The sequence below is a fragment of the Ranitomeya variabilis genome, chromosome 4, assembly GCF_051348905.1.
Source record: "Ranitomeya variabilis isolate aRanVar5 chromosome 4, aRanVar5.hap1, whole genome shotgun sequence".
NCBI classification, from domain to species: Eukaryota; Metazoa; Chordata; class Amphibia; order Anura; family Dendrobatidae; genus Ranitomeya; species Ranitomeya variabilis.
The window spans coordinates 279,376,585-279,403,448 of NC_135235.1; the positions used below are offsets into that span (position 1 = coordinate 279,376,585).

The 26,864-nt window shown below is 43.9% G+C and overlaps 1 protein-coding gene across 1 annotated transcript in view; it reads right to left on the bottom strand.

Annotated features, from left to right (window-relative positions):
- LOC143764445 (tyrosine-protein phosphatase non-receptor type 11-like) overlaps positions 1-26,864 on the bottom strand; it is a 130,283-nt gene that overhangs the window by 1,213 nt on the left and 102,206 nt on the right. The window contains exons 4-15 of the mRNA XM_077250006.1: positions 20,828-21,020; positions 20,612-20,731; positions 20,417-20,530; positions 15,640-15,736; positions 15,135-15,214; positions 14,142-14,297; positions 12,963-13,094; positions 10,261-10,415; positions 10,116-10,183; positions 9,587-9,738; positions 8,708-8,808; positions 3,254-3,373 (exon numbers count right to left, since the gene is read on the bottom strand). Coding sequence (XP_077106121.1) covers positions 3,289-3,373; positions 8,708-8,808; positions 9,587-9,738; positions 10,116-10,183; positions 10,261-10,415; positions 12,963-13,094; positions 14,142-14,297; positions 15,135-15,214; positions 15,640-15,736; positions 20,417-20,530; positions 20,612-20,731; positions 20,828-21,020 — 1,453 coding nt within the window. The 3' untranslated portion in view covers positions 3,254-3,288. The remainder of the gene's footprint in view (positions 1-3,253; positions 3,374-8,707; positions 8,809-9,586; positions 9,739-10,115; positions 10,184-10,260; positions 10,416-12,962; positions 13,095-14,141; positions 14,298-15,134; positions 15,215-15,639; positions 15,737-20,416; positions 20,531-20,611; positions 20,732-20,827; positions 21,021-26,864) is intronic.

The following is a 26,864-nucleotide window of genomic DNA, read 5'->3' on the forward strand; positions in this document are numbered from 1 at the left end:
ATGTGGCAATTTTTCTGTGTGTGCAAGTTTTGCATGAGGTGAGTTTTCCATGAGGTGAGTTTTGCACGTGTGGCGAGTTTTGCGTGAGCCTAGTTTTGCATATGGCGAGTTTTGCATGTAGCGAGTTTTGAGTGGTGACTTTTGTGTTTCGACTTTTATGTGGCGAGGTTGGTGTGTGTGTGTGGTGAAATGTGTGCTGAGGGTGGTATATGTGTTCAAGCACGTGGTAGTGTGTGGCGCATTTTGTGTTTGTGTTCATATCCCCGTGTGTGGTGAGTATCCCATGTCGGGGCCCCACCTTAGCAACTGTACGGTATATACTCTTTGTCGCCATCGCTCTCATTCTTTAAGTCCTCATTGTTCACATCTGGCAGCTGTCAATTTTCCTCCAACACTTTTCCCTTCACTTTTTCCCCATTATGTAGATAGGAGCAAAATTGTTTGGTGAATTGGAACGCGCGGGGTTAAAATTTCACCTCACAACATAGCCTATGACGCTCTCGGGGTCCAGACGTGTGACTGTGCAAAATTTTGTGGCTGTAGCTGCGACGGTACAGATGCCAATCCCGGACATACACACATACATACATACACACATTCAGCTTTATATATTAGATATACCTGTATGTAATCTCCTGTATATAGTATATACCTGTGTGTCATCTCACCTATATATAGTATATATCTGTGTGTCATCTCCTGTATATAGTATATACCTGTATGTCATCTCCTCCTATACATAGCATATACCTGTGTCATCTCCTCCTGTATATACTATATACCTGTAGGTAATCTGCTCCTGTATATAGTATATACCTGTGTGTCATCTCCTCCTGTATATAGTATATACCTGTATGTCATCTCCTCCTGTATGTAGTATGTACCTGTATGTCATCTCCTCCTCTATATAGTATATACCTGTGTGTCATCTCTCCTGTATATAGTATATATCTGTGTGTCATCTCCTCCTGTATATAGTATATACCTGTGTGTCATCTCCCCTGTAAATAGTATATACCTGTGTGTCATCTCCTGTATATAGTATATAGCTGTATGCCATCTCCTCCTGTATTAGCCCTCGTTCACACGTTATTTGGTCAGTATTTTTACCTCAGTATTTGTAAGCTAAAATGGCAGCCTGATAAATCCCCAGCCAACAGTAAGCCCACCCCCTGGCAGTATATATTAGCTCACACATACACATAATAGACTGGTCATGTGACTGACAGCTGCCGGATTCCTATATGGTACATTTGTTGCTCTTGTAGTTTGTCTGCTTATTAATCAGATTTTTATTTTTGAAGGATACCAGACTTGTGTGTGTTTTAGGGCGAGTTTCGTGTGTCAAGTTGTGTGTGTTGAGTTGCGTGTGGCGACATGCATGTAGGGACTTTTGTGAGATGAGTTTTGTGTGGCGACATGCGTGTAGCAACTTTTTGTGTGTCGAGTTGCATGTGACAGGTTAGTGTAGCAAGTTGTGTGCAGCAAGTTTTGCGCATGGCGAGTTTTGCGCGTGGCGAGTTTTATGTGTGGTGCCTTTTGAGTATGTGCAAGTTTTGTGTGAGGCAACTTTTGCATGTGTTGCAACTTTTGTGCATGTGGCAATTTTTCTGCGTGTGGCAATTTTTCTGCGTGTGCAACTTTTGCGTGTGGCGAGTTTTGCACGTGTGGCGAGTTTTGCATGTGGAGAGTTTTGCGCGTGGCGAGTTTTGAGCGGCGACTTTTGTGTTTCTACTTTTATGTGGCGAGGTTGGTGTATGTGTGGTGAAATGTGCGCTGAGGGTGGTATATGTGTTCGAGCACGTGGTAGTGTGTGGCGCATTTTGTGTGTGTGTTCATATCCCCGTGGTGGTGTGGTGATTATCCCATGTTGGGGCCCCACCTTAGCAACTGTACAGTATATACTCTTTGGTGCCATCGCTGTCATTCTTTAAGTCCCCCTTGTTCACATCTGGCAGCTGTTAATTTGCCTCCAACACTTTTCCTTTCATTTTTTCCCCATTATGTAGATAGGGGCAAAATTGTTTGGTGACTTGGAAAGCGCGGGGTTAAAATTTCACCTCACAATATAGCTTTGACGCTCTCAGGGTCCAGACGTGTGACTGTGCAAAATTTTGTGCCTGTAGCTGCGACGCCTCCAACACTTTTCCTTTCACTTTTTCCCCATTATGTAGATAGGGGCAAAATTGTTTGGTGAATTGGAAAGCGCGGGGTTAAAATTTCACCTCACAACATAGCCTATGACGCTCTCGGGGTCCAGACGTGTGACTGTGCAAAATTTTGTGGCTGTAGCTGCTACGGTTCAGATGCCAATCCCGGACATACATACATACATACATACATACACACACACACACATTCAGCTTTATATATTAGATATAAGATCAGAATACCCCCTTTTAACCTGCCCATACAAATACAGTAGCTATTTGCCACAAATTCTCTGTATATCAGTTATTCCTCCCAGTTCCTATATAAAAGGCACAATGGGCTGATCACAAGCGTTTTCAAGGAGGAAAGGGGGTACAAGTCGGCCGCCGCGGGCGGCAGTCAAGCCGATTTTTTTTATTTAGATGAACCATGGGGCAATAAACAAGGGGTTGCCCAGTAGAGTATAAGCCTTTAATCATGCTCAGACTAGGCAGTGTTAGTCCCCAGTAAGAGAAAGCTTTTTCTGCCAAGATATCCACCAGTTTCTAATTTAATTACTTAAAAGGGAGCAGACATTGTAATTACCAGGGTATCTTTTGCTTCAACAACGAAGGCAAGATTGCCTCCAAGGTGTGTGGACATTTCTATTTTCTGAGGGATCTTAGAGAAATAACAGAAGAGCACATTGGGTGGGGGAGTCCTCGCACCGTGTAAGAGGAATTCACTGAAGCCTATTCATGGGTATGCTGATACTCCAGACCACCACGTAGGCAATACATTATATGCAGATTGGAGCAAAAACTCAAAACAATTTTGATTTTTTTTTTCTTGCAATACCATGCCTGACCAGTTGGTGAGCTGTTAAGACACAAATAGAATATGCTACACTACCATCTAGTGGCAGCAATATGAATAGCAGTAATTCACAACTGTTTAACACCACTATGATGCATATTAGTAACACTGCTGCAAACAAGCAGAATATTTATTAAAAGCAAAATTATAATTCTGTCATTGGTAAAAGGTTTTGTGCAATCATCCTCAACTACTGAACATAACACTATTCAGTCTGTACATGAACAGTAAAGGAGAAGGCTCTTACTCATTTAGTATCAGTGCATCTGGAAAGTCCATGGATTATCTGCCGGCATTACTAGTACTTGATTTGTGCGTGCTCCTAATATTCAGATTCTGATAGACACAGGTGGAATCATCGCTGACTCTGCAAACACAAGAATATGAAATATGCACATTAAAGTCATTATTTTACACCATCTGGTCAGCAGTACGTCTACCAGAAATGGAAAAACCCTCAGCTTCTGTTAGGGGTTACTCACGACCAGATGAGACTAAAGAGCCCATTAGAAGGTGCCCAATGTAGTCAATGGGACTCTCACAGCAAAGGGCTATACCAAACAATGATCCTCATTATCAAACGAAGGGTCCCTATTTTCGAGATCTAAGATTTCCCAACAAGATCTATAACAAAACACCACCTTCATTATATAATAATGTTCTCCCATTTATTGGAAGTGCTCCTCCAGCTACGTAGGACTAATATTGTTAGTCACTGACCTTATCTGAAGATTTTACGTTATATTTTTAGAGCATTGTTGTCTCAATTACACTAGATAAAAACCCTACTCCTTAACCCCTTCATGACCCAGCCTATTTTGACCTTAATGACCTGGCCATTTTTTGCAATTCTGACCAGTGTCCCTTTATGAGGTAATAACTCAGGAACGCTTCAACGGATCCTAGCGATTCTGAGATTGTTTTTTCGTGACATATTGGGCTTCATGATAGTGGTAAATTTAGGTCGATAATTTCTGCGTTTATTTGTGAAAAAAACGGAAATTTGGCGAAAATTTTGAACATTTCGCAATTTTCACAATTTGAATTTTTATTCTGTTAAACCAGAGAGATATGTGACACAAAATGGTTAATAAATAACATTTCCCACATGTCTACTTTACATCAGCACAATTTTGGAAACATATTTTTTGCTAGGAAGTTATAAGGGTTAAAATTTGACCAGTGATTTCTCATTTTTACAATAAAATTTACAAAACCATTTTTTTTTAGGGACCACCTCACATTTGAAGTCAGTTTGAGGGTTCTATATGGCTGAAAATACCCAAAAGTGACACCATTCTAAAAACTGCACCCCTCAAGGTGCTCAAAACCACATTCAAGAAGTTTGTTAACCCTTCAGGTGTTTCACAGCAGCAGAAGCAACATGGAAGGAAACAATGAACATTTAACTTTTTAGTCACAAAAATGATCTTTTAGCAACAATTTTTTTATTTTCCCAAGGGCTAAAGGAGAAACTGGACCACGAAAGTGGTTGTCCAATTTGTCCTGAGTACGCGGACACCTCATATGTGGGGGTAAACCACTGTTTGGGCGCACGGCAGAGCTCGGAAGGGAAGGAGCGCCATTTGACTTTTGAATAAAAAATTGGCTCCAATCTTTAGGGACACCATGTCGCGTTTGGAGAGCCCCTGTGTGCCTAAACATTGGAGCTCCCCCACAAGTGACCCCATTTTGGAAACTACACGCCCTAAGGAACTTTTCTAGATGCATAGTGAGCACTTTAAACCCCCAGGTGCTTCACAAATTGATCCGTAAAAGTGAAAAAGTACTTTTTTTGTTTTTTTTCACAAAAAAATTTTTTAGCCTCAATTTTTTCATTTTCACATGGGCAACAGGATAAAATGGATCCTAAAATTTGTTAGGAAATTTCTCCTGAGTACACCGATACCTCATATGTGGGGGTAAACCACTGTTTGGGCACATGGTAAAGGCCCCGTCTCACATAGCGAGATCGCTGCTGAGTCACAAGTTTTGTGACGCAACAGCGACCTCAGTAGCGATCTCGCTATGTGTGACATGTACCAGCGATCAGGCCCCTGCTGCGAGATCGCTGGTCGTGTCAGAATGGCCTGGACCTTTTTTTGGTCGTTGAGGTCCCGCTGACATCGCTGAATCGGTGTGTGTGACACCGATCCAGCGATGTCTTCACTGGTAACCAGGGTAAACATCGGGTTACTAAGCGCAGGGCCGCGCTTAGTAACCCGATGTTTACCCTGGTTACCAGCGTAAATGTAAAAAAAAAAACAAAAAACAGTACATACTCACCATCTGTTGCCCGTCAGGTCCCTTGGCGTCTGCTTCCTGCTCTGACTGAGCCGCCGTAAAGTGAGAGCACAGCAGTGACGTCACCGCTGCGCTCTGCTCTCACTGTACGGCGGCTCAGTCAGAGCAGGAAGCAGACGCCAAGGGACCTGACGGGCAACAGATGGTGAGTATGTACTGTTTGTTTTTTTACATTTACGCTGGTAACCAGGGTAAACATCGGGTTACTAAGCGCGGCCCTGCGCTTAGTAACCCGATGTTTACCCTGGTTACCCTGGTGCTGCAGGGGGACTTCGGCATCGTTGAAGACAGTTTCAACGATGCCGAAGTCGTTCCCCTGATCGTTGGTCGCTGGAGAGAGCTGTCTGTGTGACAGCTCCCCAGCGACCACACAGCGACGCTGCAGCGATCAGCATCGTTGTCTGTATCGCTGCAGCGTCGCTGTGTGAGACGGGGCCTTTAGGCTCGGAAGGGAAGGAGCGCCATTTGACTTTTTGAATGAAAAATTATCTACATCGTTAGCGGACACCATGTCGCGTTTGGAGAGCCCCTGTGTGCCTAAACATTGGAGCTCCCCCACAAGTGACCCCATTTGGGAAACTAGACCCCCCAAGGAACTTATCTAGATGCATAGTGAGCACTTCTAACCCCCCAGGTGCTTCACAGAAGTTTATAACGCAGAGCCGTGAAAATAAAAAATAATTTTTCTTTCCTCAAAAATGATTTTTTAGCCCGGAGTTTTTTATTTTCCCAAGGGTAACAGGAGAAATTGGACCCCAAATGTTGTTGTCCAGTTTGTCCTTAGTACGCTGATACCCCATATGTGGGGGTAAACCACTGTTTGGGCGCACGGCAGGGCTCGGAAGGGAAGGCACGCCATTTGGCTTTTTGAATGGAAAATTAGCTCCAATCATTAGCAGACACCATGTCGCGTTTGGAGAGCCCCTGATGTGCCTAAACAGTAGAAACTCCCCACAAGTGACCCCATTTTGGAAACTAGACCCCCAAAGAAACTAATCTAGATGTGTGGTGAGCACTTTGAACCCCCAAGTGCTTCACAGAAGTTTATAACGCAGAGCCGTGAAAATAATAAATCAGTTTTCTTTCCTCAAAAATAATTTTTTTTAGCCCGCAATTTTTTATTTTCCCCAAGGGTTACAGGAGAAATTGGACCCCAAAAGTTGTTGTCCAGTTTCTCCTGAGTACGCTGGTACCCCATATGTGGGGGTAAACCACTGTTTGGGCACACGTCGGGGCTCGGAAGGGAGAGAGCACTATTTTACTTTTTCAACGCAAGATTGGCTGGAATCAATGGTGGTGCCATGTTGCGTTTGGAGACCCCCTGATGTGCCTAAACAGTGGAAACCCCTCAATTCTAACTCCAACACTAACCCCAACACACCCCTAACCCTAATCCCAACCCTAACCCCAACACACCCCTAACCCTAGTCTTAACCCTAATTCCAACCCTAAGGCTATGTGCCCACGTTGCGGATTTGTGTGCGGATTTTTCCGCACCGTTTTTGAAACATCTGCAGGTAAAACCGCGGATTTACCGCGGATTTCCAGTGTTTTTTTGTGTGGATTTCACCTGCGGATTCCTTTTATGGAGCAGGTGTAAAACGCTGCGGAATCCGCACAAAGAATTGACATGCTGCGGAAAATACAACGCAGCGTTTCCGTGCTGTATTTTCCGCACCATGGGCACAGCGGATTTGGTTTTCCATAGGTTTACGTGGTACTGTAAACGTAATGGAAAACTGCTACGAATCCGCAGCGACCAATCCGCTGCGGATCCGCAGCCAAATCCGCACCGTATGCACCTAGCCTAATTCCAACCCTAATTCCAACCCTAATTCCAGCCCTAAGTGCAACCCTAGCCCTAAGTGCAACCCTAGCCCTAAGTGCAACCCTAGCCCTAAGTGCAACCCTAGCCCTAAGTGCAACCCTAGCCCTAAGTGCAACCCTAGCCCTAAGTGCAACCCTAGCCCTAAGTGCAACCCTAGCCCTAAGTGCAACCCTAGCCCTAAGTGCAACCCTAGCCCTAAGTGCAATCCTAGCCCTAAGTGCAACCCTAGCCCTAAGTGCAACCCTAGCCCTAAGTGCAAAACAAAAATAAATATATTTTCTGTATTTTATTATTGTCTTTATCTATGGGGGTGATAAGGGGGGGGGGGGTTATTTACTATTTTTTTATTTTGATCGCTGTGATAGAACCTATCACAGCGATCAAAATGTACAGGGAGCGAATCGGCCGATTCGGCGGGCGCACTGCGCATGCGCCTGCCATTTTCAAAGATGGCGGCGCCCATGCGAGAAGACCGAGGACACCGGGACTAGGCAAGTGTGGGGGGGTGCGATCGGACAGCGGGGGGGCGGAGGGGAAGGCGCTTTGGACAGGACGGAGGGGTAGGGAACACTGACGGCGGCTGCAGATCGCCGCCGTCAGTCGGTGGGGGGGCCAGATCGGGGTCTCCAGCCATGGCCGATGCTATTACAGCATCGGCCATGGCTGGATTGTAATATTTCACCAATTTTCATAGGTGAAATATTACAGATTGCTCTGATTGGCTGTTGAAAGTGAAACAGCCAATCAGAGCGATCGTAGCCACGGGGGAGCGAAGCCACCCCCCCTGGGCTGAAGTACCACTCCCCCTGTCCCTGTAGGTCGGGTGAAATTGGAGTTAACCCTTTCACCCGATCTGCAGGAAGGCGATCATTCTGTGACACAGCATATGCGTCACAGGTCGGATTGGCACAGACTTTCATGACGCATACGCTGTGTCACAGGTCGGGAAGGGGTTAAAGGGGGATCCATCTTCAAGTCAAAAGTCTCCAATTTGTGCCCTTCTGTTATTCTCGCTGTTATCCTGAGTATTCTACTCTTTTTAAAATCCGCCATGCCGTTCCAGAGATATGGGCCTTTTAATTAAGTGCTAATTTTTATGGCATTTACAAGGGGGTGTGGCTCACAGGGTAGCTATGCAGAGCAGCCTGAAAACACACCCCCAAAGTTAGTGCGAGCCACGCCCTCTTAGTAAAGACCATAAAAATTAACACCAAATTAAAAGGCCGGTATCTCTGCAACCATACGGTGGAATTTAAAAAGAAAACCAACGCAGTGCTCGGGTCAGCAGCGGGAATAAAATAAGAACAAAAACTGTCCACTTTTGACCTAGTGACAGGTCCCCTTTAAATGGCTTGTTCCCATTTACTAATACTTCGGAAAAGCATTTGTAAGGGATTAAACAACTAAGAGCAGATTTTCCTTCCAGAAAGGTGGACGATGTTCAGTATTGCGGTTCATCAGCATACAAGGGAATCGGCCAAGACTAAAACGGACAAAAGAGGAGTTTCTGCACAAAAACAGATGCCTCTTGAGATGCGGAGCCCATCCCGGATCCTTGCCCGCACTTACCTAGGTTGACTAGGTGCTGCTGCTGAAGGTGCTTTGGCATTCAACTTTGCCCCAATGGGGTAATGAATGTTACTATATTCCCGTTCCATTGTTCTTCCTCGCTGTGTAGGAGAAAAAAAAAAAAAGATACATATAAAAACATATATAGATTTGCCACCTAAAAACCTCGAGAAACCATGAGCATTTAGGTGCCAAATCTGCAGATTATGGCAAGGCCAGTGACTGGAAGGAAAATTAAAGATGGTCTCCTGACACAAGATGGTCAACCATTCTCATCGAAATCTGCAGGTTCGCCATCTAAATGCCGATGGTTTCTCAAAGCTCTTAACAGTGTGTGTAAGGAGGGTTGGGTGGCGGAACTAATGAACTCCTCGCTGGCTCGGTCTACTCCATAACCCTTTAGCACATGTCCCATACCTAAGCCTACATCTGTAGCCACAAGGTGGCGCTCTGCTAGGACATCACAGGAGGCAAATCTTTATCATGGTCAGGTTTTTGGATCTACAGAACACATATATATACATATATATATACATATACATATATATATATATATATATATATATATATACAGTGACAATTTCATACAGCGAGACACGGCAGAAACGCAGCTATAGAAAGTCTTTTCCCAGGTTTCCTGAAGGCGGAGGTCAAAACGAGAGACACCGAAAAGCAGCATTTCCAATGGATGAACGTTTAACCTCCAATATAAAAGAACATAAAAGCCATTTCACACAGTAAATGGCGCCGTTTCCATGAATCCTATACAAGGTTAACGCCAACCAAGTGTCATTCTTATTTACAGAGCTCGGTTGCCGGCGAGGTTTACCGGCCATTTACCTCCATCGATTCCGCTTTTTTGCAAGATACGGCGCTCACCTGCTCGTCCTCCAGATACTTCTTCCTGCTCTCGATATATTTCTGCACGGCCATGTAGATGAATTTATACTGCGCCTCGGTCTGCACCATCCCCGAGCGCTGCTGTCTCACCATCTGAATGGTCTTGGGGATGTCAATGTCACAGTCCAAACCTGGATATGGGGGAAGACATGGGGTAAACGTCATGTGACAAAGTACAGGGGTATTCTATCTTAAAGGGGTGTTCTCAAGTTTGGAAGTTATACTTCCTGACCGCGGGGGGTCCAACCACCGAGACACCCCCCATCAATCCCCAAAACTAGGATTCTGTTCTAGTCACACAGTGATGTTCTGCCTCATATGACTATGCATTTGCTTGCAGCGCCCACTGCAGGTGAAATGTGGCATAACACACAAATGACTAGCCTTCAAAGTAATGCTTAGAATCAGAGGGGACTGGCTTATAAAGGAGGGTCGTGGGCACAGGACCACCCTCTAGCATCCATATACCCAAGTAATATACATACAAATTTATCATTTCTGGAACTACCTTGTCTGTTGATCACGTCGACCAGAAGATCAATAACTATAATGGTTCCGGTGCGACCAATTCCAGCACTGAGAGGAAAGAAATGTAATACGGCATCAGAGGAGAGGACATCCTGACCACCCCTGCCCCATCCGACGACCCATACCTGCAGTGCACAACTATAGGGCCGGAGCCTGGAATACTCTGCTGTGCTGCATTAATTTCTCCTAGGAAGCTCAGAACACCCCCGGGTTCATTCGGGACCCCATGGTCGGGCCAGCTCAAATACTGATAATGCCAGATACGTCTTGGAGGTTCCTCCTAGGAGAGGAAACATTGTGTAAATATTAAAAAAAAGTCTTCATCAGGTTTCTGCATTCAGTTCTCGCAGTTATTTCACAGATGAGATTTTTTTGACACCTTACTGAGGTACAGATAATTGGGGTAACGTTCTCCTGGAGTCACCAAACCCAGACTCATCTATCAGACATAGAAGTGTGATCCGTCACTGCACAGAACATGACTCCTCCAGAGCCCAGTGGTGGTGGCTTTACACTACTCTATCCGACGTTCGGCATTGTGCTTGGTGACGTAAGGCTGCATGCACCTGCTCAGCCATGAAGCTCCCAGCAGGGGGCGCAGTGTTTGTGCTGATGTTACACCAGAGGAGATCTGGACTCTGCAGTTATGGAGTCAGCAGAGCATTGGTGACTTTTCTGCCTTCCAAGGCTCAGCACTTGGCCCGCCGCTCTGTAATATTACGGGGTTTCCAATAGCGCACAGGTGATGGGGGACGAAATGTCATGAACGGACATGCTACCCTCCTATTACAGAACCGTGCTGTATCAGTCAGCTCTGCACCACCAGCCAGGTTAGTAAAGGCAGATGTCATACACCAAGACCTGAGGTTATGCACTGGTGGGTGGGTGGGAGCGAGGGGTCAGAGGTTATGCACTGGTGGGTGGGGGGGCGAGGGGTCAGAGGTTATGCACTGGTGGGTGGGGGGGGGGGGGCGAGGGGTCAAAGGTTATGCACCGGGACTGAAGGAGAAACAGGACTCATCCTAAGCACTGAATTCCTATCACAATTGTCCGTATAGAGTATCACATACATACGGATCCAGCGATGTACTGTGTCCCTCTCATGGAATATCCTTAGGCAGATGTGCCAAGCCAGACATCTTTCTAGCTCTTCTACCTCTTAGACACCAGCCTCCTCAGGTATAAATGATCTTTCTTTTAAATAACATACAATTTGGACTGTGAAATCTTTTAAGCAACAGCGTCGACCCATGTGCTGATGCTCTCCGCGACTCCATGGACATCCTACTGAAGAGGCCAACTGCACAGAGACCCTCTAAGCGTACCAAAGCCAGACTTGACTTTCCTTGTGCCTTTCTGGGGGCAGAACCTTTAGTGTCACAGCCACATTCGCCCTCAGCGGTGGCACAGCGCAATCATTGGAAGCGTGACAGGCTGCAGCCAAAGTCATGATTTAGCCCCAGTCTAAGTGTTCCGTTTCGCAGAGCCCCTGCTCTATCATCCATGGGCGGTGCTCAGCACCCCGACCTCCACCAAGGTATAAAAAAAAAAAAAAAAGTTTTCTACAAGTGCATTTACACTTTATGGGTTAGCACCGGGTACATGTCTAATGGTGCATATTACAGGCTTATATAAAGTGACAGGGTGTGCGTCAATTAGCCTTTACCCATTTCAAAGATTCAGGTTTTTGCTTTGTTTTTACAGAAAAAAAAAATAATAATGGATTTTGATGGTTTCAGTCTACAGTGACATAAGGGTTAACACGCACCTTCTTACAATACGCCAACCCTGGCAGCCCCTTCTACTCCCCCATACCGCTGTAATTACAGAAATATCGGAGCTGTCGGCAGCAGGTCCCGGCTCCTGTGATCTGACGAGAAGCGGACCCAGATGGGTTTATTACCCGATTACACACGGGTGAACGCTGCTACAGAGGAGCTGTCACTATCTGCGATCTCGAGAAAACTGATCAGCTACACGTGTCACAACACTGAACGGAGAACTAGTCATTATGTGCAAATATTTCAAGAAAAATGTAAAAAAATTAAATTAAATCCTAGAAGTGTCAAGTCCGATTTTCATGATGATTTCTCTTCACGTTTACCGAGGCCATAATAAATGTACATTTTCAGCGGTTGAGGTTTTACTCTACCAAGATTGTGGTTTTGCCTTTTTCCTTCATTTACAGGGTTAAAAAAGTGTTTATTGTAGAAGGGATCAAACCATTGCACGTCTACATTCCCCATTAGTGATGAGCGAAGGTGTTATCTGAGCATGCTCGGGTGCTAACCGACTGTCTTTAGCGTACTCGAATAATATGTTCGAGTCCCCTCGGCTGTTCAACAGCCGCAACACATGCAGGGATCGTCTGTTTGTAGGATCACCTTTTACACACTTCTGGTCCAAACCTTTAAATCTCCTGCATAAATGTATGATGAAATAAAAATATTCAGCCAGCCACCACTAGAGGGAGCCCTCTGCATACTGTTTATACACGGAGCTTAATAATAGGTCAGAAAGCAGTAAACTCCCCCTAGTGGTGATTACAGGCAGTCAAAACTTTTTTTCCCAAATAAACAATTATTGCCTGTCCACAGCATCTGATCTCTGTCCACAGCATCTGATCTCAGAGAACAGGGAATAAGTCTTCTTTAATGACTAGAGCATGGAAGAGGAAATGTGTATAGGGCAGACTGAAGCCTCTGAGGGCTGAACTGGTCTATTTCTGCCAGTCTGCGCATGCTCATCCACCACTCCATTCACACAAAAGGAAATAAGTGTTGCACTTTGCAGCATCAATGCTAATAAGCAGCCAGTAAAGTCTTACCCTGTCTGTGTGCGACAGCTGTAATTCTCGCAGAATGTAATCCTTCTCTTCATGCAAGGCCAGGCCCAATACTCGGATGCAGCCATAGTCCTTGGAGCAGTTTTCGTTAGGCCAATAACAAAAACATTTTTTCTGTAATGTCAGAGACACAAGGTTTAGAGGAGGCGTCAAAGGGATGGATGATTGTGTTTGGCTCCCAACTTATTATGCTCCCCCTCCCCCCAAAAAAACAAGCACATTATGGGCCCCAAAAATGTTGATTAAGAGAGGAGCATTCTTCTTGCACTTATGTGAACAGAAGAGGTTTCTGATATAATTTCTAACATTGTGCCTTCAAGTAAGAAAATGGAGGAGCGCGGAGGAGGGAGCGCCGAGAAGGGAGTGCCGAGAAGGGAGCGCCGAGAAGGGAGCGCCGAGAAGGGAGCGCCACTGTTGCAGCAGTAAGTGACCAGCAAGAGAAACAGGCCACTATAGGCCTAGCCATTGTTAAAAGTGGACAATCCCTTTACAGGGCACGGTTCAGCTGTCTGTAACTGAAATGCATGTATCTGGAGACGGATATACTTTGATATTTAGAATAAAAGTGTCCAGTCTTCCGTTATCTGCTTCCTGATCTTCATAGCTATCAGCGGACACAAACTTCCAAAACCGGTGGTTTTATCAAGCCTTTACAGCAGGCCTGCCGTCCCTCCTGACGTCTGTTTTAGACAATACGGATACTGATGATGTAATTAAAATCCTGGAGCCTCTTGATCTTGTTTCTCTGTAAATCTTCCAGGAAACTTACAAAACAAGCTAATAAGTGGGTGTTCCCCGTCCCTGTATCGGTACACAGCGTGACAACGCGTGTGCGGCGCAGAGAAAGGTGGCCGCCGGTTATCGATTTCCAGGAATAACACTGCACCATGTACAATTCTAAGAAGACGCTCCAGCACTGTCATGTCACAGAGAACACGGGTATTTACTAAAAACAGAGTGTCAACCAGCGACGGCCAGACTATGATTATGTCTGTGAGGGGGTGAAGAGGTAATTAATTGTTTATGTTAATGGCTTCTAGATGTTATGTAACAAAGGTCTGAGGAGGAAATCTAGATGTTCTGAAAGAAAAAAAAAACCAAGAAAACCTACACATCAGCACCATAATATCCAGCAATACCAGCCAGGCCCCGGCCACTTACCCTGGAGCGCTCCATCTCTTTGGTAGTCATGACTATAACGTGGGTGTTCTCCTGATAGACCATGGACCAGAAGTCACACACCGTGTTCTGCAGGCATCCCTGAGTGGCTATATACACTTTATAGGGCTGGTTCCCGCGGGTTTCATCCACTGTACTCTATGGATATATACAGATAGGAGAGAAAAGATCGTACACAAACTACTGTACATCAGGAGAAGGTGTAGAAAATGGGAACATGTGGATATTCCAAGAAGGAACAATAAGCAATGAACGGCTACAATCAGAGCACCTGATGAATCGATGGGAAAAAAAAAAATCCAAAAACAGGAGTAAGAGGAGCGGTAAGAGTAACAAGAGGATTACAAAAGATCTATACATATTATATTTTATATACTGATTTAAAATATACTACACCTTTCTAAACCAATCAGGTTTCTTCAGGCATGATCAGTTTGGAAATGGATAGTATGATATATATATATATATATATATATATTCAAAAAAACACACCACAACAAAAGTATGTATGTATGTATGTATGTATGTATGTATGTATGTATGTATGTATGTATATCTCTATCTCAATCTTTAAAAAAGGAGCCGTACCCTCTGTTGAATACTCATCAGCACCTCAGCTACCCTGAATTCCCATAATACAGTAAGTACAGGGCGATGGAGGTTATGACTTGACATTATCGAAGCATTGTCGGTATTGCGGTGCTCACCCTACACATTGCCAGGAGGTGAGCAAGCAATGTACAGTGCTACTTTTTCCATCAATTTCCCGGAATACACCATGGACGGACTTGATTTTTTCCTTCTTGGAAATCTTCCAACAGACCCCTTCTAACCCTGGACAACCCCCTTTAGGACATGGTACATTTACATGAGGACACTTGTATTCTCCATTGATCGTAGTCTACAGCTGGTGGATCTCCTACCCCACCCCCGTTATTTACCTGCTACCCGCGATATTACTTGGAAGGTCGTTACCTTGATGTAGTTGGCATTGATATAATCGGAGCCTGGAATGCTGTCATCTGTATCTCTCAGCGCCACCCTCGTGGTATCAACTGCACAGAAGGCCGAGAAGAAGAAGACGACGAAGTGTTACTTTACTTTTAGGCCTTGTCCCACTTCATATTGTCCCCGTTTGCTCAGCGGGTGACGCAGCGGAGCTGTGACCTTAAGAGAATGCGAAACTGACTGGCGCCCTCTGCAGAAGATACAGGGGATGACCACCTGTATCTGTTCCATGTCCAGGTGATGCTCAGGGGCGGAGCTTTGTCGAGAGGACGGTGCTTATTGATTGCGGCCTATTGCAGGCCAGACAGGGAAGGGGAGAGGCTCCTGCTGCAGTCAGTCATCTTACATATATAACTAGGATTATGTGAGGAAAAGGGAGGCCATGGCAGAGTTCTTAAGACACAGATTTCCTTAAAAAGGGGTTGGATAAGGCTACAGTCCCCTACTATAAAAAACAAGCCATCATACTCACAGGGCAGAATATTCTTGTATCTGTTCTTGCTCTTGTTCTCGGGCCTCTGTCCCTCTTTCCTGGGGTAAAGCAATTTACATTCTTGCTGCTGCAGCATCTGCCCATGGGAAATAAGATTTTCTATTAATACATACTCCCATACAGGCAAATTCTCAGATAATAAGCAACCAATACATCTCCCATCCGCCCCCCCAACGAAAAAACGGAAAATGCTGGCAGCAACATTTCACCTGCCCCTCCCCCATAACATTCATAGCACCTTCAATTTCACAAGGTTTAGCACGTTCGAGGCATTTTCTGACATGTGCCAGGTACTTTTCACGCTATATTTATAGTGCTGTGACATTTCACTGCAACAACAGTTTGATTCGACATCAAATTAGCCAATTCAGTGTCATCACAGTCTGGGCTGGTGCATCAGGAGATGAGAGTTGGAGAATCCCTTTAAATCTTCATGATTAGGCTGGGGTTTTTAGCTCCAAAAGTCTGAGTAAATTAATTTTAACATTTTTATAGTTGTCTGATATCAATTTATTTTTTTTGCAAAGCTCCAATCCCCTGTATAGACAGATGTCAAAGAGAACAAGCTGGTTCTCTGCAACTGCCACTAGAGGGAGCACAAAAGCAACTGCATACAGTGTGACCATTCAGTTCAACGTATACACTATGCAGTCAGCGCCCTCTAGTGGCAGCTGTGGAAAGACGGAATTTTAACCTTTATGTTCCTGATATATAAATAATCGTAAATTAAAACTTATTAGAAAGCAAAATTGAAAGCCTATTTTTTCATTGGTAGGAACAAGACAAAAATTCTGCTGACTGGAGAGTTTTTCTTCATTGTTTACCAGACATCACTCCACACTTGTTGGTGACATTGGCAACTGCAATTCACTTAACACTAGAACTACTGAACTCATGACCCCCACTAGAACTACTGAATGTAGTCATTTTGACTACTGACTTGTTTTCGTTTATTTTTTGAGTTTTATTTGTGCTTATTTATTAATATTTTGAATGTATTATTATTGTGAGATCCAACAGTAATGCTTTGGAATGTTTTTTTTCTGATTTTTCATATTTTTCTACAGGAAATAACAAAAGTAAACTAAGTAAAACAATAATAATGGACGTATAATGTTCGTTCATTTTTGACTGGACCTATAAAAGTCTTGATGTTTTAGCTAATTTATACATTTTTTCGCAGAATTATACTGTATGTGAACATGGTTGATCATAAACAAAAGAAAAATGAAAAAAAAACGTAATTTTTATCGTTTTCGCGTCATAAACCATTACATTGCATTATTGCTATATTCATGCATATTGCCCATTTGCAGATAAAAAAAATTCTTTCTAGCTGTAAACTATAACTAATAACATCAAGCTGTATGCAAATATAGTTTTTCCCCCAAAAAAATTGCTGCTTCACACTATACAGTACAAAATAATCGAATAATATGACAATAAAATGTTGTATCTGCTATATACTTGTATGAGTTTTTTGAGCTCTTATGTCTGCATGTGTTCTCTTTGTCTCTTCAGCTGAAAAGAAAGTAAACTTACTATCCAGACTACTGTCTACTGCTAGGAACACCCTTCTTTAGCATATGAGCCTACAGTATTTCAAACAAGCTCTTTTCAGTTCAGCATTACACAGTATGCATGAGACAGGGATTGGATTATAACCAAATTGGATTATGTTTCCCATGCTTTACACTACACCTCTTCTCTCTGAGGTCAGTGCTATGGTAGGTGACATTGGATAAGGCTACTTTCACACTTGCGTCGTTCGACGCACATCGCTATGCGTCATTTTGGAGAAAAAACACATCCTGCAAAGTAGCCCACAGGATGCGTTTTTTCTCCATAGACTTTCATTAGCGGCGCATTGCGACGGATTGCCACACGTCGCATCCGTCGTGTGACGGAAGCGTCGTGTTTTGGCGGACCGTCGGCACAAAAAAAGTTCCATGTAACTTTTTTGTGCGTTGTGTCGGCCATTTTCGACCATGCACGGCTGAAACTCCACCCCCTCCTTCCCACAACTTACAATGGGGCAGCGGATGCATTGAAAAACTGCATCCGCTGCCCCGTTGTGATTTTATTTCACAGGATGCGTTGGTACGTCGGCCTCACACACTGCAACGGGTCCATACTGACACTAGTGTGAAAGTACCCTAACACAAGGAAAATGTGAAAAGTTGCCATCTGAATTGAACTACATCTATATGAACATCAGGGTAAATAAGATACAGTGAAAAAATTATGCACAAAACTTTACAGTAACATTTAGTGACAAAAGGACAGCACAATATAGTAGGTAGTCAAAATGACTACCTTTAGTAGTTAAGGTAAATTTTGAAAAAAATGCGCAATTTTTTCACCAAAATTATTTATTGTCACAAAATCTTTTTTAACATCCTATTTTAGGAAAAGTCACCGAGTCTCAAGCCGGAATTCCGAAAAATGTAGTCACAGAAGAGAAATAAAAAATGAAAATAGTCAAAATGACTACCAGTAGTTCTAGTGTTAAATGGGACAGATCTGTACTGAAATGCAATACCAGTCACTGCCATTACCAAACATAAGGAGCTATGCTTTGTAAGCAATGGGGCACCACAGCAGTTTTGGTGAATGGAAAGGGTGGGGTGTCCAGTATTGGTCCACCACCCTTCCATCTTAAGAATAGGCCATCAATATTGTTACCCTAGGAAACCAATTTAGTGCTCAATTTTTTGGACCCATTTGGATCATACCAGGTAACAATGCCAAAACATCCAGGAGGCTCCCCAAAAAAGGGAGACCTTCGACTTAAGTTGGCAAAAAAGAAGAGCACTAAAACTCCTGTGGTGAACTATAACTCCCAGCATGCCGTAGGAGTTGCAGGACATACCGGAAGTTCTAGTTCTCCTCAAAGGTAAAAGAATAATGGTCAAACACTTGACATAAATGGTACCTATGCAATCTTTAAAGGGGAACTGTCTGCTGATACAGGCTGTCCGATCCACATGCAGAGTATCAGGTACTGGCCGTACGGCTTCAGCCATGTAGGTTTTACCCTGAAATGCCGCATTTATACAGTCATGGATAAAAGTGTTGGCACCCTTGGAATTGTTCGAGAAAATGAAGTATTTCTCCAAGAAAATTATTGCAGTTTCACAAGAGAAAGAAAAGGCAAGTTGGACATAATTTCACACAAAACACTAAAAATGGGCAGCACAAAATTGTTGGTACCCTCAACTTATTTATTCCAAAGGGCGTGCAACCAAATATTAACTGCAATCAATCCCTTCCTATAACCAACAAGCTTCTTACACCTCAGCTGAAGTTTTGGATGACTGTTCTTTTGCAAACTGCCCCAGGTCTCTTACCGGAAGGCGCCTTCTCCCAACAGCAACAGATCCGGACTCAGTGCTGGTCTGCTGGTCACTTCAGAACTCTCCAGTACTTTGTTTCCATCCATTTCTGGGGTGTTCATGCAGGAAAATTTACTCCAAACATTCTTCAAGAAGTCCCATGACTTAGGAGGCAAACCCAACTGAGCACTACACTGCAACCCAAAATCGTTGGTAATCTTCAGATTTCATGATGTCTTGCACACAGTAAAGTCACCCAGAGGCAGAAGAACAACCCCAAACCATCTTTGGATCTCCACCATATTTGATTGTAGGTACGGTGTTATTTTCTTTGTAGGCCTCATTCTATTTTTGGTAAACCGTAGAATGATGTGCTTTACCAAAAAGCTCTATCTTGGTCTCATCTGTCTAGCAGATGCGTTCCAAGGATTTTGGCTTACATACATTTTGGCAAACAGCAGTTTAGCTCTTTTATGTCTGTCAGCAGTGGAGTCCTCATGGGTCTCCTGCCATAGCGTTTAATTTCATTCACATGTGGACGGTTAGTTCACACTGACACTGATGCACGCTAAGCCTGCAGGACAGCTTGAATTTCTTGGAACAGGAATGGGGCTGCTTATTCATCATCCGGGCTATCCTGCGTTGCAACCTTTTATCAATTTTTCTCTGCCGTCCACATCAAGGGAGATTAGCTACAGTGCCATGGATAGTAAACGTTTTGATTATGTTGCACACCGTGGACAAATATCAAGATCTCTGGAGATGGACTTGTAACCTTTATTGTCGATATTTTTCAAAAATTTTGATTTGAGTTGTCAGACAGTTCTCTTCTCTTCCTGTTCTCCATACTTATTGTGGTACATGCAGACAATGCAAAGATTGAGTCTACGTCTCCCCTTTTTATCTGGTTTCAAGTGTGATTATCATATTTCCTACACGTGTTACTTGCCACAGGCGAGTTTGAACCAGCATCACAGGACTGAAACAAAGTTATTTACCCACAATTTCAGAAAGGTGCCAACAATTGTGTCCGCGTTATTTTTAGGGGTTATGTGTGAAATATCCAATTTGCCCTTTCTCCTTAGGTTTATTTATTTTGCTTGTATTGGAACAGCACAAAAAAAAAAAAAAAAAAAAAAACAGTGCGCCTTTGCAATAATTTTCTGGGAGCAATGCCTCATTTCACTGGAACAATTAAAGGTGCCAACATTTTTGGCCATGATACACACATATATATATATATATATATACATACATACATACATATATACACACACACACACACACACACACACACACACACACATATACATATATACACACACACACACAAATCGATAAAAGGACTGAGATAAAAGTTATATTAGGGACTACAGCAACTCAAAAGAATCTCCAGAAGAGACAAAGTTTTCGTAAATCACCTCAAACTCCTCCCAGAAGCCTTGCTTGGCCTTCTCGGTGTTGTCGGCCATTTTGTTCAGCTCGCGTACTCTAGATTCTATGTTGGCGGCATTGATCCGCGTTGCGTTGAATGGCTGGAAACAAACGACACTCAAACCTTTGTGCATCAGGACAGACACTACATGGCGTAACCATTAATTGTACATCCTCTGTACCTGCTTCAGATGCACCACCGCTCCAGACTTCTCCACCATTGGGTTCTTCTTGTAGTGCTCTAATAGATCGGTCAATGTATCGAAGCGCTCCCCTCCGCCTACATCATATTTACCGTCCGGCTGAAATGTGGAGTCAGATGAGACTGAATCAATAAATCTATGTAAACTACAAACTTAAAAAAAAAAAAAAAAATTAATTTGTAACCTTGTCATTACCTGGAACCGGATCATCACATGAGTGACGCGAGATTTGCGTTCTCCGTTCTCCAGCTTCTCCTCGCTTGTTAGGACGGACAGCACAAAGTCCCCCGGCTTGCTCTGACTTTCCCGTACTAGAAAACTTCCAGGTTTTCCCTTTTCCAGCAAGAGCTTCTCGGCTTCCTTTCCAGAAAGATGCCCATGGTACCACCTAAAAAGTAACAAGAAAATAATAATTAAAAAAAAAAAAAGAGCTGTAAGAATGACCATGACAGTTTATTGAAAATATTCTTGATTCAGCAAAAAGTAGTAAAAAAAAAAAAAAAAAGTGACAAAATTTGAAAGGTCAGAAAATATTAACCCCTTCATGACCCAGCCTATTTTGGCCTTAATGACCTTGCCGTTTTTTGCAATTCTGACCAGTGTCCCTTTATGAGGTAATAACTCCGGAACGCTTCAACGGATCCTAGCGATTCTGAGGTTGTTTTTTCGTGACATATTGGGCTTCATGTTAGTGGTAAATTTAGGTCGATAATTTTTGAGTTTATTTGTGAAAAAAATGGAAATTTGGCAAAAAATTTGAAAATTTCGCAATTTTCACATTTTGAATTTTTATTCTGTTAAACCAGAGAGTTATGTGACACAAAATAGTTAATAAATAATGTTTCCCACATGTCTACTTTACATCAGCACAATTTTGGAAACAATTTTTTTTTTTGCTAGGAAGTTATAAGGGTTAAAATTTGACCAGTGATTTCTCATTTTTACAACAAAATTTACAAAACCATTTTTTTTAGGGACCACCTCACATTTGAAGTCATTTTGAGGGTTCTATATGGCTGAAAATACCCAAAAGTGACACCATTCTAAAAACTGCACCCCTCAAGGTCCTCAAAACCACATTCAAGAAGTTTATTAACCCTTCAGGTGTTTCACAGCAGCAGAAGCAACATGGAAGTAAAAAATGAACATTTAACTTTTTAGTCACAAAAATGATCTTTTAGCAACAATTTTTTTATTTTCCCAGTGGTAAAAGGAGAAACTGGACCACGGACGTTGTTGTCCAATTTGTCCTGAGTACGCTGATACCTCATATGTGGGGGTAAACCACTGTTTGGGCGCACGGCAGGGCTCGGAAGGGAAGGAGCGCCATTTGACTTTTTGAATGAAAAATTGGCTCCAATCTTTAGCGGACACCATGTCACGTTTGGAGAGCCCCCGTGTGCCTAAACATTGGAGCTCCCCCACAAGTGACCCCATTTTGGAAACTAGACCCCCCAAGGAACTTATCTAGAAGCATAGTGAGCACTTTAAACCCCCAGGTGCTTCACAAATTGATCCGTAAAAATGAAAAAGTACTTTTTTTTTTCACAAAAAAATTATTTTAGCCTCAATTTTTTCATTTTCACATGGGCAACAGGATAAAATGGATCCTAAATTTTGTTGGGCAATTTCTCCTGAGTACACCAATACCTCACATGTGGGGGTAAACCACTGTTTGGGCACATGGTAAGGCTCGGAAGGGAAGGAGCGCCATTTGACTTTTTGAATGAAAAATTATCTCCATCGTTAGCGGACACCATGTCACGTTTGGAAAGCCCCTGTGTGCCTAAACATTGGAGCTCCTCCACAAGTGACCCCATTTTGGAAACTAGACCCCCCAAGGAACTCATCTAGAGGCATAGTGAGCACTTTAAACCCCCAGGTGCTTCACAAATTGATCCGCAAAAATGAAAAAGTACTTTTTTTTCACACAAAATTTCTTTTAGCCTCAATTCTTTCATTTTCACATGGGCAACAGGATAAAATGGATCCTAAAATTTGTTGGGCAATTTCTCCTGAGTATGCCGATACCTCATATGTGGGGGTAAACCACTGTTTGGGTGCACGGCAAGGCTCGGAAGGGGAGGCGTGCCATTTGACTTTTTGAATGGAAAATTAGCTCCAATCGTTAGCGGACACCATGTCGCGTTTGGAGAGCCCCTGTGTGCCTAAACATTGGAGCTCCCCTACAAGTGACCCCATTTTGGAAACTAGACCCCCCAAGGAACTTATCTAGATGCATAGTGAGCACTTACAACCCCCAGGTGCTTCACAGAAGTTTATAACGCAGAGCCGTGAAAATAAAAAAATAATTTTTCTTTCCTCAAAAATTATTTTTAGCCCAGAATTTTTTATTTTCCCAAGGATAATAGGAGAAATTGGACCCCAAATGTTGTTGTACAGTTTGTCCTGAGTACGATGATACCCCATATGTGGGGGTAAACCACTGTTTGGGCGCACGGCAGGGCTCGGAAGGGAAGGCACGCCATTTGGCTTTTTGAATGGAAAATTAGCTCCAATCATTAGCGGACACCATGTCGCGTTTGGAGAGCCCCTGTGTGCCTAAACATTAGAGCTCCAGCACAAGTGACCCCATTTTGGAAACTAGACCTCCAAAGGAACTAATCTAGATGTGTGGTGAGCACTTTGAACCCCCAAGTGCTTCACAGAAGTTTATAACGCAGAGCCATGAAAATAAAAAATAATTTTTCTTTTCTCAAAAATGATTTTTTAGCCCACAATTTTTTATTTTCCCAAGGGTAACAGGAGAAATTGGACCCCAAAAGTTGTTGTCCAGTTTCTCCTGAGTACGCTGATACCCCATATGTGGGGGTAAACCACTGTTTGGGCACATGCCGGGGCTCGGAAGGGAAGTAGTGACGTTTTGGAATGCAGACTTTGATGGAATGGTCTGCGGGCATCATGTTACGTTTGCAGAGCCCCTGATATGCCTAAACAGTAGAAACCCCCCACAAGTGACCCCATTTTGGAAACTAGACCCCCCAAGGAACTTATCTAGATGTGTGATGAGCACATTCAACCCCCAAGTGCTTCACAGAAGTTTACAACGCAGAGCCGTGAAAATAAAAAATCATTTTTCTTTCCTCAAAAAAGATGTTTTAGCAAGCAATTTTTTATTTTCACAAGGGTAACAGGAGAAATTGGGCCCCAATGTTTGTTGCCCAGTTTGTTGTGAGTACAGTGATACCCCATATGTGGGGGTAAACCACTGTTTGGGCGCACGTCAGGGCTCGGAAGGGAAGTAGTGACATTTGAAATGCAGACTTTGATGGAATGGTCTGCGGGCGTCACGTTGCATTTGCAGAGCCCCTGATGTGCCTAAACAGTAGAAACACCCCACAAGTGACCCCATTTTGGAAACTAGACCCCCCAAGGAACTTATCTAGATGTGTGGTGAGCACGTTCAACCCCCAAGTGCTTCACAGAAGTTTACAACGCAGAGCCGTGAAAATAAAAAATCATTCTTCTTTCCTCAAAAATTATGTCTTAGCAAGTAATTTTTTATTTTTGCAAGGGTAACAGGAGAAATTGGACCCCAACAGTTGTTGCCCAGTTTGTCCTGAGTACGCTGGTACCCCAAATGTGGGGGTAAACCACTGTTTGGGCACACGTCGGGGCTTGGAAGGGAGGGAGCACCATTTGACTTTTTGAATGCAAGATTGGCTGGAATCAATGGTGGCGCCATGTTGCGTTTGGAGACCCCTGATGTGCCTAAACAGTGGAAACCCCTCATTTCTAACTTCAACACTAACCCCAACACACCCCTAACCCTAATCCCAACTGTAGCCATAACCCTAATCCCAACCCTAACCCCAACACACCCCTAACCACAACCCTAACCCCAACACACCCGTAACCCTAATTCCAACCCTAGCCCTAATTCCAACCCTAACCCTAAGGGTATGTGCCCACGTAGCGGATTCGTGTGAGATTTTTCCGCACGACTTTTGAAAAATCTGCAAGTAAAAGGCACTGCGTTTTACCTGCGGATTTACAGCAGATTTCCAGTGTTTTTTTGTGCGGATTTCACCTGCGGATTCCTATTGAGGAACAGGTGTAAAACGCTGCGGAATCCGCACAAAGAATTGACATGCTGTGGAAAATACAACGCAGCGTTTCTGCACGGAATTTTCCGCATTATGGGCACAGCGGATTTGGTTTTCCATAGGTGTACACGGTACTGTAAACCTGATGGAAAACTGCTACGAATTCGCAGCGGCCAATCCGCTGCGGATCCGCGGCCGATCCGCTGCGGATCCGCGGCCGATCCGCTGCGGATCCGCGGCCGATCCGCTGCGGATCCGCTGCCAAATCCGCACATGCCATAACCCTAACCCTACCCGTAACCCTAACCCTAGTTCTAACCCTAACCCTAACCCTAGTGGAAAAAAAAAATATATATATTTTCTTTATTTTATTATTGTCCCTATCTATGGGGGTGATAAAGGGGGGGGGTTTATTTATTATTTTTTTTATTTTGATCGCTGTGGTAGAACCTACCACAGCGATCAAAATGTACCTGTAAGGAATCTGCCGGCCGGCGGGCGTACTGAGCATGCGCCCGCCATTTTGGAAGATGGCGGCGCCCAGCGAGGAGACGGCCGGACACCGGGAGGATCGGTAAGTATGAAGGGGTGGTGGGGGGGTGGATCTGAGCACAGGGGGGGTGATCGGAGGACGGGGGGAGCGGACAGCAGGACGGGGGAGCGGGCAGGAGCACGGGGCAGCGGAGCACAGGACGGAGGGGACCGGACCACGCACCGGAGCACTGGGGGGGCGATCGGTGGGGTGGGGGGTGGTCACTTCAGGTTTTCCAGCCATGGCCGATGATATTGCAGCATCGGCCATGGCTGGATTGTAATATTTCACCTGTTTTTTAGGTGAAATATTACAAATCGCTCTGATTGGCAGTTTCACTTTCAACAGCCAATCAGAGCGATCGTAGCCACGGGGGGGTGAAGCCACCCCCCCTGGGCTGAAGCACCACTCCCCCTGTCTCTGCAGATCGGGTAAAATGGGAGTTAACCCCTTCACCCGATCTGCAGGGACGCGATCCCTCCATGACGCATACGCTGCGTCATAGGTCGGGAAGGCACAGACTTTCATGACGCAGCGTATGCGTCAAAGGTCGGGAAGGGGTTAAAGATACAGATAAAAAGAGGTCATCAAAAGCCTTGGTCTAGAGAGCCTGACGCCCATTAGATGTATGATCACACAGGATTCATCATTCACAGTAGATATCACAATAACTGATAACACCTCTATATACAGTAGATAACACAGGATCCACCATTGACAATAGGTGATGTCACAGCTCACCTCCTCCTCCTGTACAATGACTGATAACACCTCTATATACAGTAGATAACACAAGATTCATCATTCACAATAGGTGGTCACAGCTCACCTCCTCCTGTACAATGACTGATAACACCTCTATATACAGTAGATAACACAGGATCCACCACTCACAATAGGTGATGTCACAGCTCACCTCCTCCTCCTGTACAATGACTGATAACACCTCTATATACAGTAGATAACACAGGATCCACCATTCACAATAGGTGATGTCACAGCTCACCTCCTCCTCCTGTACAATGACTGATAACACCTCTATATACAGTAGATAATACAGGATCCACCATTCACAACAGGTGATGTCACAGCTCACCTCCTCCTCCTGTACAATGACTGATAACACCTCTATATACAGTAGATAACGCAGGATCCACCATTCACAACAGGTGATGTCACAGCTCACCTCCTCCTGTACAATGACCTCCGCACAGCTCACCTCCACCTCTTCCTGTACAGTGACCTCCGCACAGCTCACAGGGCACACTGACAACATTCTGCCATGGAAGTCAATGATTCAGAGCCTGTTTATTGCTTCCTATAGTCCATGTGCCCTATTTAAAATGCTGCTAACAGAAGTTAAAAGGCAAGATGACTGCCCCATATTCACTTACAAAAAAATAAAACAAATCCTTAATCACAGGATAAAAATGGATGAAGCCCGATAAACAAAATACACAATATGTTTCCTTTAATTTTATATTATGGAATTGCCATTTAACCGATTGCCTAGAAGTAAAATTTCCTCTAAAGCAGTAGATGCACTTATTAATCAATTCAGCATCCATAAACTAAAACCAACGTGAACAACCGCCCCCACAGTTACTAACAGAGCGTAGCACCTTTTTCAATA